Genomic DNA, 15,847 nt, shown 5'->3' with positions numbered 1-15,847 from the left:
TAAGTGGCCTACAATAACTTTTCCACTGGCATTGTACATAATGATCTCAACAGATTGGCCTCAGACATTTTACCAGAGGCCAGGGAATTTCAGATACAGAGAGAAATCAATTCCTGCTACTGCTACGGGCTTAAGCTGTTGGAGGGACTCTATGCACGTGCAAATCTGACCATATCACTCCTGCTTCAAACCATCGTGCTCCTCCCAGCCTGCAGAAGCTTGTTCTCAGTCTGCCATGCTGCTTCTCACCTTCATGCCTTCCCCACGCTCTCCTGCCTGCCCAGAATGCCCTTCTCCTGCCTCTCACCCGGCTAACTCATCCTTCAAGACTCCGCTCAGGGGACTGCTCCTCGAAGCCTTTCCCGCACCTCCCACGCTGGGTAAGATGTCTCCTCCTGTGCGTGTCTTCATCGTGGGATTTCCATATGTCCTGTGTCTCCCATGGTATTGTACTTGCCCAGGGCAAGCACCAGCTCCTCTGTCTAGTTTTGTAGCTCTAAGTCCTGGCTCAATGTCTACCACAGAGAATGTGTTCTGAAGGGTCAATTGAATATGAAATGAATGAGTGAGTCAGTGAATGAATGACCATATTCATCGTGTGTCCATGCATTCACCATGGTGTCTCTACAAGGTTTTATTCTGAGTAATAACTGCCCTGCCTTTCATAGGAACAGGATGGTTGTGGCACTGGCAGGGACCAGTCAGCAGCTGATTTTATAATGGCCAGTCTCCATTTAGGCCAACATATCTCCGCCTTTTAGGATGTCTCTTTCTCTAAAAAGTCTTGATTCCAGAAAATCATGAGCTGTTGGTTACAGGGTGATTTTAGAAAGTAGCTTTGTTCCATCCCATCTGCCACTCAGTGCAGGGATGTTATCTCCAGGGTGAGAGCAAGCCATTCTTCCCCACCACACCCATCCCAGGTTTCATGGCTTAGGACACCGAGCTCAGAGGTAGAGCCTGTTTCCAAATCCAGGCTGTGCTGCCGGCCAGCTGTGTGATCTTGGTTGAGTCTCTGAATTTCTTTAAGCCTCAAAGAAATAATAATACTAGGATCCATCATTCTCCAAATCTATTGACTTCCAAGTTCAGGAAGTAAGAGTTGGACCAGCAAGGCTGGCATGTTGTCATGATCTGTTTATTTCTGTAGTTTGGAGTAAAGGGGCCAAGAATGTGGATATCAAGGAGTTTCTGTTTCTGTTTCCATGACTTGTGAGGGGCTGATGGAAGAGCCCATGAAAATCCTTTGTGAACTGGAAAGAAGAATACCATATCAATAGCACAGCTTCTGAGGAGCTTTGCTGGCAAATTCCCATTCTCTTACCTCCCTGCATCCCAAGCCATGCAGGTTGGAGCTACTCCCCCTCTGCCACACAGAGCTTAAGAGTCAGGCCACCTAGAGTTGGCTTTCATTGGCTCTTCCTCCTCCAGCCCTACATCTGCCCTTCTCTCTGGGCCCTTCCTCTCAGAGTACACCCTATAAATCATGGAGTACAGATTCCAGTTTTGCAATTACACATTCATTTGAACAGATCCCCTCTGGACACAGGAAGCCAATTTTGATTTATTGCTTGAGATCCCATCCTTTGCTTTAAATGTGGGGGGGGGGATGGGCTGGGAAGAGAGCAAAAATGTATTTGCATGTTTCCAGGAGCCCAGAGTTAGACCAAAACTGAGCCATTTCTGTCTGCAGCTTCATTCCAGTGCTTCACATTAAAAAAAAAAAACAAAAAGTTGTTAGCAGGATTATCAGATTCTGGGCAGCCTCTGGAGATACTTAGCCTTGCCCTTGACTTTGCCTTCCTGGTATTAACAGAGACAAGAGGTTTTTTACAATATTTCTTATGCAACTGGAAATTTATTTGGTCCTTCTAGAAAAGGTATTTACCAAATTTAGCTCTACATGAAATATAGCCTTCAGTTCTCAAGATGAATCAGCAGGAGATTATAAATTTATAATTCATATAATTATATATGGGTATATAATAATCAATGAAAGGACAGAAAACAGAGCCCTTCACCCCTAGTCATCTAGCACAACTTGCCTTGAACTTCAGAAGGACAAATTCAAGTTGACTCAGTTTGTTCATTCCCTTAAAAACATTTATTTGGCCTTTATAGATTTGGTCTCACCTCATCCTCATAGTAAGGATAGGATCTGTAGGCATAACCCCTTTGCAGAAAAAGAAATCGATAAAGTAATTAAGTCACACAACTTGTAAGTGATGAGACAGGATTTGGATGACTCTAAAACCCTTTCTTTGTCCTGTCTTGAGCCATGGCTAGGATTCCTCCCTGCTCCTCCAGAAACAACCATCTCCTACTATGGAGTACGAGTTACTGGGTATGTTGGTGCATGCCTGTAATCTCAGCACCTCAGAAAGTTCAGGGCCAGCCTGGGCTACAAAATAAGTTTGAGGCTAGCCTAGTCAACATAGAGGTACCTTGTCCTAAAAACAAAAAGTCTCATCATGTAAGACATGATGTTGAGGTACAGTTCATCACCCCGCCTCCACCCAGAAACAAGCCTTGTGGCAGCAGCATCTCCCTAGCTGTGGTCCCAGCTGCTGTTCTGCAGTGATGAGTCACAGCGGTGACTCTGACCCTGGGCTGGAAGACCGACTGCAGCCTCATGGGTAGGGCTAGCCAGTGCTGATGGGGTGTGTTGCACTTGGGCCAGGAAGTAGCTGTTTTCTGGGACTGTCTTCTCTGTCAGGGTCTGTTGAATGGCAGAGGTAAATCTGAGGCCTTGTGTGGTAGGTTTGGGTTGAGCTGAGGTGAAGGAATGGCCACACAGTCTTGGGGGGGGGCAGGGTCTGAGCTGGAAGTTCTGTACCTCTTGGGAGCTCTGAGCCGAGCCCTGCAGAACATACTGACTCCAGCCAGGACTCATGAGGGACAGCTCAAGCTGAACCTGCTTCAGAAACTTTCTGAAGCTCTGTGTTTGTAGAGAATGAGTTCCTCTGGGAGGGTCCTTACACAGCCATGTACTATCCAAAGGACCTTGAGTAACTTACACATCCTTTCTGAACCTGGCTTCCACCTCTGCAGGGCTGATCCATCATGAGAACCATATTGTATGTAGGGCTAAGGCAGTTAAGAATAGGTCAAGTATGTCCTGTGAGTGAGGTGGTTAGCATTCCATCCTGTGTGACTTCTTTGTAAAATGCTTCATTTAGAATGTTTTGCCTCCCATTATGTGCTAGCCTAAGCCTGTGCTACACCTCTCCCTATTGTGGGCCAGGCCATTGAATACAGTATCTCTACTATATTCAATGGCCTGGCCCACAATAGGGATTTATGGTGTGTTTTGTGGAAGAAAAGAAAGAAGAAACAAATGGAGGGAGGGGAAGGGCATGCAGGGAAAGGAGAGAAGTGATATAGTCCCTATCCTCAAAGAGTCCAGTCTAGAAGCATCTGGAAAGCTGATAGCTGATTGAAGGGGGCAACTAGAAAGGAGGGGTCATAGTGGTTTCACAAAGGAAGTGGCCCAAGAAAGAACTGACTCAGCCTTTAGTTCTGGGCTCACACAAGAGATGGGCGCCAAATGAGATAGGAGGACGGTGGTCAGGATGAACCCAAGTGACTGAGCTGTCCTGTGTGTGGCATGTTTCCCAGTACCATGGGGACTGAGGACAGCACTGCTGTCTCTTCTCCCAGGGGAGGCAGGATGGCATTTCCTGAGAGGGTTCCAGAGTGGTGAGACCCAGGTCAGGCAGGGATGGGGGAGCAGAGCGGACAGAAATACAGGTTTCTGTTTGGATCTAACCACTGGGACAGCAAGAAACAGGCTGCCCCAGGCCTCCAGGGCCAGGTAGACGCCCATCAAGGTCCTGTAGCCCAAGTCTGACCTCCTAGCCCCAGACACCTGTGGCCTGGCTCTGTGGAGCTGTGTTTTCATGAGACAGACAGGGAGTAGCTTCCCCAGAAAAGTGTGGCATCTTTGCTCTCAAAGATACCCTTGAGGCCGAAGAGACATAGGCTGATGAGTAAGAGTCAGGGCCAGTATGGTGACACCTTTTCCTAGGTGTTGGCATCACATTCCAGGTGTGTTCACCAGTCTGTCAGGACCCAGATCTTAGTCACTTCTGTGCCCACAGCACAGGGCTTAATAGAGAAGAAAGATAGCAAGCAAGCTACACAGCAGCCATTTTCTGTACCCACAAGGCCTTCCAGGTAATCATAGCAGCCAATACCAGGCTAGATTCTGTGACATGAAGATGAACAGAGCACAGCTCCATAGTCTAGCGGGAGAGACAGATAATTACCAAACAACATGGTAATTACTGAAACAGAGGCGCCATAGGTCTTTCTTGAGAATAATGAGCCTTCCAGAGATGGTTTCCCTGGCAGTCTCCTTCAGGTAGCATATTTCCCACCTTTGGGTGAGGACTTTGTTTGTGTCTGAGAAATATGGGCCCACTGAGGCAGACAGACAGAAAAAAGCTGTGATATCCTGTCTGCTACCTACCTCCTGCTGAGGACCTAGTGGTACCGTGGGCCTGGGTCCCACTGTGCTAATCTTGGCCATCTTTGCTCCAAGTGAGTGAAGCACCTCTTTTCTTCACCCACAGGGGTGTTAGTAGACCAGGGTGTTGGGTTCTAGTCTGGCTCTCACTAGCTGTGTGGCTGTGGGAGAACCATTCGGCTACTCTGATCCAATCACTAAGCCCTTCTCTGGGGCTACTGTTTACTAAGCCTGACCCTGTCACTACATTTATCCCAGGAGTCACTCTGTGCTCATTCTCATCAGTGAGTCCGCCTTTTATAGGCTGGCATACCTTGACACCATCTCATGTTTGGGAAGGAGTTAGCATTTGAACTCAGCTCTTCTAGCCTCAAGTTAGGCATTATAGCCTCCAGGAGGCTGCTCTTCATATTCTGTGAGACAGTATGTACTCAAAGCATCTTGTACTGAGCCTGGCACGTCATTATTGATGAATTAGTAAGGGTATCTTTCTTTCTCTGGGCTTTTCAATCCTGCAAAAGGCAGGAAATTCAAGGACAGAAGCCTAAGAAGCAGGGAGAACATTGCCCCACCTTTGGGCTGCTCCCATGGTACAGTGGGGGACACTCTAGGAAGACATAGGAGCAGGGTGGTATGCAAGGGCAGAAACTGGTGCCAGTCCATGAGATGAAGCCCTTTCTCCTCTAGGCCAGGCAGGGCTCCATAATTCTGCTTCCAGACTCTGTGAAGAACAGATCCAGTGCTATTATGTGAACTTGGGAGGCACAGACATCTCCATGGAAACAGGAAGTGGCAGAAAATGAAGTGTCTAAGACTTAGGATGTCTTGAACTTAGGATAAGTTTTATGTGATCTTTGGGAGTTTGGGGCGGGGGGGAGACGGCTGTTGGTTGGTTTGTGTACTGGACCAGGGGCTTGAATTCCAGGCCTGGGTGCTATCTCTGAGCTTTTTTGCTCAAGTCTCGTGCTCTACCACTTGAGCCACAGCTCTATTTCTGCTTTTTTTAACTTCTGGCTTTTTTTAGTAGTTAAGTGTCTTGGAGGCTCTCCTGTCCCTGCTGGCTTCTTCTTCTTCTTCTTTTTTTTTTTTTTTTTTGTCGGTTGTGGGGCTTGAACTCTAGGCCTGGGCGCTATCCCTGAGCTCTTCAGCTCAAGGCAATGCTCTACCACTTGATCCACAGTGCCACTCCTGGTTTTCTGAGGTAAGAGTCTCAAGGACTTTCCTGCCGGGGCTGGCTTTAAACTGTGATCCTCAGATCTCAGCTTCCTGAGTAGCTAAGATTACAGGCATGAGCCAGGGGCACCTGGCTTCCTGCTGGCTTCTAAGTGCCATTCTTAGATCTCAGCCTGAGCCATCAGTACCTGGCTCATGTAAATATGATGCAACTTTGCACAGAAAAGGCTTGTGTTTATTCCTTGGGCTTCTTAGTATGGGCTAGCATCTTTTATTTGTGTCCAGATCAGGTAGCTTTATTTATTTATTTTTATGTTCATACTTGGGCTTGGCTCAGAGCCTTACACTCTCACTTAGCTATTTTGCTCAAGGCTGGGGCTCTTCCACTTGTGGCACAGCTTCACTCCTGGCATTTTGGTGGTTAATGAGAGATAAGACTCTCATAGACTTTCGTGCCTTGGCTTGCTTCAAACCTTAATCCTTCCTCAGATATCAGCCTCCTGAGTAGCTAGTATTACAGGCATGAGCCAGCTTCTGGTTTCTTTTCTTAAAGATTCTGATCTGTGTGGAAATATGCATTGGAGGAGAATGATGATAGATGGACTGGGGACGTCAGTCAGGAAGCTGCGACTGTGGTCTGCAGAGAGAATAGCACAGCAGGCGGCAGGGGATAGGAGGGAGGGAAAGAAGCAGGGATCTTCAGAGAGAAGCATTAGGAGCTAATATTGATGGGAACTGGTGGTCCGGGTGATGTTTCATGGGGAGAGGAAAAAGTACAGGAAGACTCTAGGTTTCTGACTGGGGACATGGGAAAAAGGTTGAGCCAGGTTTGGGCAACAGTAATCATAAATCTTTCTGCTTGGCCCTCTTTGTTCTAGATTGTGGTGTTCTTTTTTCCAGACACTGTGCTAGGGTGTTAGATCTACATGGTCTCTGCCCTCACTGAGCTTGTGGTGGAACAGGAGATGGATGGACAGTTGGGTCACAGGCTTGTGAATGTGGAGAGTGGCTGTAATTTGGAGACAGATGGGAAGGGAAATGTTGGGGTCCAGCCCAGTCTTCAAGGTCAGGCAGGGCTGGGCAGGGAAGAGTGGATGGGGGAGGGTGACTCAAGAAGCATGATAGGCAGACACAGAGAAGCATTCAAGGCTATAAGCAGCAGCATGTGGGTGCCGGGCAAGGAAGAAAGGTTGACAGGAAGCCCATCTTCCTCAGGAGGAGGTAAACCATTGTTATTTATTACAGGGATGGATGTATTTATGGCATACGCCCATCCATGTGCTTTACCAAGAAGTACCACTCCAGTCCTTTGTCACAGCAGTCCCTCTTGCTTATCTGGTTAGCCCCATTTTACAGATGAGGAAACTGAGGTCTGTGTGGTTGAATAATTGCCCAAGAATAAGCAGTACAGAAGCCAGGAGAAGCCTAGCTGTTCTTTTCTGATTCTGAAAGGTTGGCACTGTCGGCTCCCTGGGCTAGAGGGAGAAGGCTGTCTTGAGATCCACAGCTGGCCCAGGCCCCACATTTTGTTGTACAGGTTGTGCATGCCCAAGGAGAGCTGATCTGTAGCTGGGGGCAGAGAGGGTGGACCAACCCACTTCCCACTTCCCACAGCCGAGCCATGAGCTCAGCTTCCACCAGAGGGGCTTAGTTTCACTCCCACAGCACCATGAGCACAATTCCCAGAACCCTGGAGATGGCAGCCATTTGAGACTCATAGAGACTGGAGCCGGCTCGGCTCGTGGCTGCCCAGTGGGAGGCAAGTTTCACAGTGCCCCTGGAGGGCTGTTTCGTGCATAGAAAAACCTGTCAAGGTTGCTTTGATGTCAGAAAGGAACCTAATTTATCAAATGCACAAAAACAAAACTCCAGTAAAATCTGTCTCTTTGAAGAAATATTTTTTTATCGTTTGACTCCTCTAAATTAAATATGCTTAAATTAAGCATAAAAATACAATGGCTCATGAGTTATCATAAGAGTCTCACTATTGTTTATATAATTTTCTGTCTTCAAATGGTAAGTCTAATTTAACAGATTGATGGCTTATCTAGAACTACCTATGAAAGAGTCTTGGGCAAGCCGCCTCTAGTTAGCTAGGGTGAAGCCCACTCTCTTCTTCCTAAGTGAGTCCGACAGACAGGATGGGATAAAGTTCTGCAGGAGTGCCAGTTATTTGTAAATGTTGTCACTCACCAGAATTTTGATGGTATAATGAAGCAACATTTTAATTTTGCTTTTCCCAGCATGAATAAAAATTTGATTTTTGCCATTTAGCCTATTTATCTGAAAGGCCCCAGCATTATTTACCTTTAATTTGTCCAACAAGGTGACTTGTTGCATGGGAAATGCTTTTATCTCCAGATTTTATTTATAAGAGGCCAAGGTATAGTTTGAATCATAAATGATACATCCTAGAAGGATTTTTTTTCTAGCAAAATAAATGTGGTTTATAATAAAGAAACACATATTAGACGCACATTTGGCATGACATATGCTGTTCTTAAAGATTTTAGCAAGTTATTAAGCCAGGCACTGGTGGTTCATGCCTGCAATCCTCGCTACTCAGAAATCTAGGATCAGAGCCGGATGCCCATGGCTCTCGCCCAGGAGCCTGAAATCTGAGGATCACAGTTCGAAGTTAGCCCAGACAGAAAAATCCCCATGAGACTCTTAGCTCCAATTAACCACTCAAAACTGGAAGTGGCACTGTGGCACAAGTAGTAGAGCACTAGCCTTGAGCACAAAGAGGCTTAGGGACAGTGCACAGGCCCTGAGTTCAAGCCCTACAACGGAAAAGAAAAAGGAAGGAGGGAAGGAAAGAAGGAAGGAAGGAAGGAAAGAAAGGAGGAAAAAAAAGAAATCTGAGCTCAAAACGATTATGGTTCAAAGCCAGCCGGGCAGAAAAGTCCACCAGAGACTTTATCTTCAATTAACCAGCAAAAATGGTTATGGAAAGCTATGTGCCAGTGCTGTGGCTCACATATAATCTTAGCTACTCAGAAGGCTGAGATGTGAGGGTTGAGATTCAAAGACAGCCCAGGCAGACAAATCCTCAAGACTTTTATCTCCAATTAACTAGCAAAAAGCCAAGATGGAAGTCTGACTCAAGTGGTAGAATACCAGACTAGCAAGTCCAAACCTTAGTACCACAAAAAAAAAAAAATTCTTGACAGTTTTCAGTGTTGCCTATTTTACTTATTTAGGCACATATTGTTTATGAACATAAAAACAATCAAATTCCTACTAGTTAATAAGTAATTGACCAAGTTCTGCAGTGTTGCCTAGGACTAAGCCTAAATTTCCTTGGTAATGAGCAGAGCTGTTCAAAGTCATCCATGATCCAGGGACAAGTACAATTAATCCTTCTAAGTTCAACCTAGGTGGAATGTCTAGCATTACTCATGAAGAAATGCTAAGATTAATGTTTTTGGCTACACTGAGATTTGAACTCAGAACCTCATGTTTGCTATACCACTTGAGCCACACTCAGCCTTTTCTTTTCTTTTTTTTGCTTTAGTTATTTTTCAGATAAGGTTTTTCCATTGTGTCCGGTGCTGGCCTCAAATCACAGTTCTTTTACCCATGTCTCTAGGGTAGCTAGGCACAGATGCATGAAATCATACCTTGCTTATTTGTTGAGATGGAATCTCACTTTTTGCCTAGGCTACCCTCAAACCACAGGTTTTAAATATTTTTTGATGTCTTGATTATATTTTAAAACTTTGTTATAAAAAATACATTAAAAATCTAAATTATTTCTGTATGATAGTCTAATATGCCAAACTATCTTAAATATTACACATTTTTAACTAAGGCTACACAGATTTTTTTTCCCCTAAAGTTAATATAAAAGAAGGAATACTTGGGTTTGAGGTAACTCATCTTAATTCTAAACTATCTCATGATTACACACTTCACTCAGGAAAAAAAAAAAAAAAAGTTTACTAACCAAAGAAATACCAGGTTATTTATCCATGAAAATTTGGAATTAACTCATAATTGGCTGAGAGTGTTCAATAAGCAGAAATTTGGGATATGACCTGGAAGCCAAGGCCTGGACATTCCAGGAAATAGTTGCTTGGCCCCACACTGCGGGGCAGGCCTTGTTTATGATCTCCCTGCCAGTAGGGGGTGCCAGTGTTCCGCTGATGAAGTGGATTCTGCAGCCTAAGCCCCTGAAATCAGGGCATTCTGGTCACCTTTTGGTTCTTCTGAGCCTTATAGACCTATCAGGTGGCCCTGCCCACGTGGCTTCAGTGCCTGAGATGACACATTGAATTAATTTCCTTCTTGATTCAATTCTGAATTTGGTTTTCACTTTTCCTCTGACCAGCCACCAGTAACTGGAAGTGTTAGATGCCATGTCCAGATCCTGCATCTGCCTCAGAACCTTGCTCTGCTCTCTTTCAAACCCTGGTTCTGTCTAGATAGGTGTGCTCGTCATCATGCTCAGCCTGGGACCACTCTGTTCTTTTCAACGCTGCCCTACTCAGTGACAGTGACCACACACAGGACAGATAGATCCTTGTACCACTGTGTACTCTGCTGATGCAAAACACAACTAAAGGCTTCTACATCAGGATTCTAGAGCAGACTAAAAATAATCCGAGGAGAGTAGAGGCCAGGTGCTGGTGGCTCACGCCTGTAATCCTAGCTACTCAGGAGGCTGAGGTCTGAAGATCACAGTTTTCAAACTGATCCTACCTGCCAGCCTAGGTAGGAAAGTCCGTGAGACTCTTATCTCTAAATAACCACCAAAAGAAAAAACTGGAAGTGGAGCTATGGTTCAAGCGGTAGAGTACTAACCTTAAGCAAAATAAAGTTCAAGGATAGCACCCTGAGTTTAGGCCATAGGACTAGCACCAAAAAAAAAAAAAAAAAAAAAGACACTAAAAATCTGAGTATGTGTAATTTTACTTCTAAGTAAATAGAAAAATAATCATACCACTTAATCCTACCATGGCATGTGTTCTATGTACCTCCCCTCCAGTACTATAATCATACATTTCTTTTTTACAGTATAGGAATTTCTTTTTTTTTTTTTGTCCGGTTGTGGGGCCTGAACTCTGGGCTTGGGCGCTGTCCCTCAGCTCTTCAGCCCAAGGCTAGCGCTCTAGCACTTGAGCCACAACACCAGTTCCGGCTTTTTTTTTTCTTTTTGCTTATGTGGTGCTGAGGAATTGAACCCAGGGCCTCATGCATGCAAGGCAAGTGCTCTACCACTGAGCCACCTTCCCAGCCCCCAGTATAGGAATTTCAACTGAGGACTTCATGCTTGCAAGGCAGGTGCTCTGCCACTTGAACCACACACTCCAGCCCTTCTTTTGTCTTAGTTATATTTTTAGATAAGGCTTCATATTTTTGCCCAAGCTCGTCTAGATGTGTACTATACCATCATACTCAGCTTGTTGGTTGAGATGGAGTCTTGTTAAACAGCTTTTTGCCCTGGGTGGCCTTAGACCATGATCTTCCCAGTATCCACCTCACTGGTAACTAGGATTGCAGGCATGAGCCGCTGTACCAGGCTATAATCATTATAAATTTCTAAGTAACTATCATTATATCCGATGAGTCGATAACAAGCTTGGGTTCCAGAGAAATTATACCACCATGAGTTTAGAAAGCGTTCACAAGTAGAATTCTCAGTGGAACAGCTTTGGGAAGCAGGAAAGGGCTGAGGGTGTAGCTCAGTGGTAGTATACCTAGGCATGTCTTAAGGTCCTAGGTTCAATTCCCAGCACTGCCAAAAAGAAAAAGAAGCAGCCTCCTCCCTTCCCAGCCTCCCCCGACCCCGCACCAAAGTTGTAAAGATCGTTTTCGACATGACAACTTGTACTTCTCATAGTTACAAAGGGTCCACCTGTATCCTTAAACGACTTGTTTTTCCCCGTCTCCTCCACAAATTATACCGACATCAAATATAGTGAAAGCGGGGATTATACTGTGGGGGAGGGACATACAAAGCAACAAAGAAATAATCTTATAAATGAATTAGAAACAAATGCATGGAGGCTGCAATGCTTGATAAGAAATGTACTCATTATCTTGCCCATGTAATTGTAACCCCTCTGTACAGTATGTTCACAAAAAATTAAAATTAAAAAAAAGAAAGAAAAAGAAACAGCAGCTAAAATGCAAAGCCTGAAAGGGACTGTTAAAAGGCTAACGTAGTTCCAACCTTACTGACTTGGGTATCAGAGAGTAGAACCAAAGTGCAGGCTCTGTGATCTTATACTGAGTACCGGCTGGGGGTCAGGCACTCTAGAAGACCAGAAAGATCCAGACTCTAGTCCCTTCCCAGCCCTATCTTTGGGCCTCACTTCATCTACCAATCAGGGGTAATACAATCCTTCCTATGCATTTCACAGAGTTGCTGAATTGAGCTATGCAGAGAACTGACTTCGAATTCAGAATGTGCCTAGGTGCGCAAGAGCTTGTGATGTGGGCTGAGCACTGCCCACTCTCCAATGTGACCGTCAGCCTGGCCTGGGAGGAAGGACTGTGCATGCTAGACCACAGGACTCCACACTGGCCCAGTCTGAGTGTGGCAGTGTTTGCCTTTGGACGGTGTTTGCACAAATTCTCTGCTCTTGGGTGTCCTAGTGGTTGGTGTTGGTGGCTGTAGCAAAGCAGACCTGGAGGATTCTGGTGAGAGGCCTGGGCTCCTGACTGTAGTAAGTAAGCCCAGAAGCCTTGGACCAAGTGAAGGGGAGGGTCTGAGGAGAAACAGAAGAAGCAGAAATGGGGATGGAGGTAGGGACCAGGGCCTGGACACCTGACAGGATGTTTCAGTCAGTTACCTATCCAAGGGGGGTAGTGGGATGGTATAGGCAATAAGGGATACAGTGTCTAGAGAGAATTGAAAGACAAAATATCAAAAGTGATCTTTTCTTATGTTTTTGTACCCATCCTGGAGCATGAACCCAGGGTCTAGATACTGTCCATTAGAATTTTTTTTTCTCAAGACTGGCACTCTACCACTTGAACCACACTTCTGCCTCTGGCATTTTGCTAGTTAATTGGAATTAAGAATCTCATAGATTTTTCTGCCCAGGCTGGCTTCAAACCATGATCCTCAGACCTCAGCCTCCTGAGTAAGTAGGATTACAAAGATGAGCCACTGCTGCTTGGCTGTAATCTGTTCTTTATTATTTTGTGTTAACTGTTCTAAACAATATTAATGATAAAATACTTTTCCCCTTGAAGGGGAGGGGCAATGCCATTTCTACTGCCCTGTCTTTCTACCCCACTTAAGGATGGGGACCAGGAGAGAAAAGAAGCTTAGAAGGCCCTGAAAACAAGGATTGAGTAGACTGGCCAGTAGCGTGGTCCAAATGGATAGTTAAGATGGGACTCCAAGATGGGTGCCATCTTCAAGGAAGAAGTCCAGGCCTGGATGGAATGCAGGCTGAATGGGCTTTGGTGCCATGCTCCCTGGGTGACTTTGAGTCTAGAGGAAGTGCTATGTCACCTAAGTGCCACTTGCAGGTTATAATCAATTGGCAAACACATTGAATAGCTGAGTTGAGCCTCCCTAAATCCCCTGCCCCTGTTCTGTGCTCACACAGAAACCAGATTTCTTCCTGGCTCTCCAGCAGAGACGCCTTGCCCAGGCTAGCCAGGCCCAGGGCTCTTCAGGAATCTGTGTTCTACCCTATCCCTAGCCAGAACTCTGCCCTCACTGTGACCACCTCTCTCTCCTTTGCAGGAGCCCTGTCCCACCTGCCAGTGATTCACGTAAGAATCAAGGTCCTGTAGTCACAGAGCCAGACAAGGATCAAGGTCCTGTGGTCCCAGGGCTTCTGAAAGGTCAAAGTCCTATGGTCCAAGAACCTCTGAAGGATCAAGGCCCCATGGTCCTGGGACCTCCAAAGGATCGAGGTGCTGTGATCTCTGGGCCGCCAGAGAATCAGGGTCCTGTGGCCCCTGGGTCTCCAAAGGATCAAGGTGCTGTAGTCCCAGGGTGCCTGAAGGATCTAGGCCCCATGGCCCCAGTGCCAGTTAAAGAGCAAGATCACATGGTCCTTAAGCCTTTAAAGAATGAAGGTTCTGCCACTTCAGCACCAGCCAAGGACCAAGGTCCTTTAGTCCTAGAGCCTCTAAAGATTCAAAGTCCTATGATTCCAGCAAGAATTACGGATCCAGGTTCTGTGGTACCCGCACCTCTGAAAGATCAAGGTCCTGTGGCTCCTGAGCCTGGGAAGAATCAAGGTCCTCTGGTTCCAGCACCTGGTAAGGATCAAGGTCCTGCAGGCCCAGAGCGTCCAGAGGATCAGAGCATCCTGGTCATGGCACCTGTAAAGAATCAAGGTCCTGTGGTCTCTGAACCTATGAAGACTCAAGACTTTATAGTCCCAGAGCCAATCAAGAATCAAGATGTAGTGGCCCCTGAGCACCTGAAGGGATATGATTCTGTGCTAAAGAATCAAGGTCCTGTGGTCTCTGAGTCTGTGAAGATCCAAGACCCCATTGTCCCAACACTAGTTAAGGATCAAGGTCCCATGGTCCTAGAATCTCCAAAGAATCAAGCTCCTCTAATCTCTGAGCCTATGAAGACCCAAGTTCCTATCATCCCAGTGCCTCTGAAGGACCCAGATCCTCTGGTATCAGCACCAGCAAAGGACCAAGGTCCTGTGGTCCCTGACCCTCTGAAGACTCAAGGTCCCAGGGCCCCTCAACTGCCCACTGTCTCACCTCCACCCCCAGTCATGATCCCCACTGTCCCCCGTGCGGAATATATTGAGGGGTCTCCCTGATGTCCCCCCCCACACACACTTGACATGCCACCGAAGGAGCTGCCCGTGAACTGCTCCCTCCCATGGGGGTGGGGAACAGAGTCACAAATATTTAATCTGCATGAAGCCAAAGCCGTGCTGTATCGTTGTGCTGGAGTCTAATAAAAGTGTTCCCTCAGCTTAGCAGTGTCTCTGTCTGGCTCTGTGGGAGAGGGACACACGTGTGGGCAAAAACACACCTTCTCCAGAGAGCGCAGCTCTGTGGTCCCCAGCCAGGGGCCAGCAGAGTCTTTAAGAGATGCCTGTTCCTGTGATTGGTCTAAATAAGAAGGAAGCAGGCAGGGGATGGTGGGAGGACAAGGAGGAGGCCTCTGCAAAAGGAGGTAGAGGAAGCAAAGGCAGAGCCTGGGCCAGGCACCAAACTCCTGCAGCCTGAGCATTGGGTGAGTCAGGGTTGAAGCTGTGAATGAGAGAAACAGGGGCCCAGTCAGCCCTCGGGAATTGTGAGTGACAGATGTGTGCCACAGGCCCAGTCTTAAAGCACATCCAGGACTCAACCTTCTTGATCATGACTCTCAAGACAAACCTAAAGTGTGCTGTTCTCTCATTCAGTGTCCATGACAGCTCGGCATGGGAATTCTGAAGAATGCCTTGAGCTGTGGGGGAGTTTTGTTTTGTCTTGTTGGAGTCAGGGTCCTGTCCTGATAGGTAGCCCAGGCTGGCTTAGAACTTATGGTCTTCCTGCTTCAGCCTCCTGAGAGACAGGATTGATTAGGTGTGCATCCCTATACTCAGTCAAATGAGCTTTTTTTTGGGGGGGGAGGATGGGTTTTAGATCTTGAACTCAGGGCCTGGACATTGTCCCTGAGCTCTGTTTGCCCAAAGCTTAGTGTTCTACCACTTTGAGCCACACCTTCACTTCTGGTTTTTAGGTGATTAAATGAAGACAAGAGTCTCACAGACTTTGCTGCCCAGGCTGGCTTCAAACCATGATCCTCAGATCTCAGCCTCCTGAGCAGCTAGGATTATAGGCATGAGACTCCAGCACCTGACCTGAAATAAGATTTTAAAAATAAAATTTAAATTAAGAACAGTCCCCTAGGGCTGGGAGGGTGGCTCGGTGGTAGAGTGCTTGCCTTGCATGCATGAGGCCCTGTCGATTCCTCAGCACCACAGAAGCAGAAAAAGCCGGAAGTGGCGCTGTGGCTCAAGTGGTAGAGCGCTAACCTTGAGCTGAAGAGTTGAGGGACAGCACTCAGGCCCAGAGTTCAGGCCCCATGACCAGCAAAAAAAAGAAGAAGAAGAAGAACAGTCCCCTATTCATGTATACGTGCAATCTCTTTGTCTTAGCACCTACTTTTACACCAGGACTCGGGCTACTGAAGCAAAGAATCCCAGTCTTAAAATGCAAGTGGGCAGAAACTCTAGAACAAGTGAAAGCTTGGCTTCAAGAGGGCAGTAGAGAATATAC

At 46.5% G+C, this 15,847-nt stretch overlaps 1 protein-coding gene across 1 annotated transcript in view; it reads left to right on the top strand.

Moving 5' to 3' along the window:
• Positions 1-14,544, top strand: part of Map6 (microtubule-associated protein 6) — a 68,008-nt gene extending 53,464 nt beyond the window's left edge. The window contains exon 6 of the mRNA XM_013013967.1: positions 13,350-14,544. Coding sequence (XP_012869421.1) covers positions 13,350-14,397 — 1,048 coding nt within the window. The 3' untranslated portion in view covers positions 14,398-14,544. The remainder of the gene's footprint in view (positions 1-13,349) is intronic.
• The last annotated feature ends 1,303 nt before the right edge of the window (positions 14,545-15,847 follow it).

The sequence above is a fragment of the Dipodomys ordii genome, unplaced genomic scaffold, assembly GCF_000151885.1.
Source record: "Dipodomys ordii isolate 6190 unplaced genomic scaffold, Dord_2.0 Scaffold22, whole genome shotgun sequence".
In the NCBI taxonomy this organism is placed as follows: domain Eukaryota; kingdom Metazoa; phylum Chordata; class Mammalia; order Rodentia; family Heteromyidae; genus Dipodomys; species Dipodomys ordii.
Note: the sequence above shows the minus strand (reverse complement) of the source record. Positions and strands in the feature narration are given on the sequence as shown.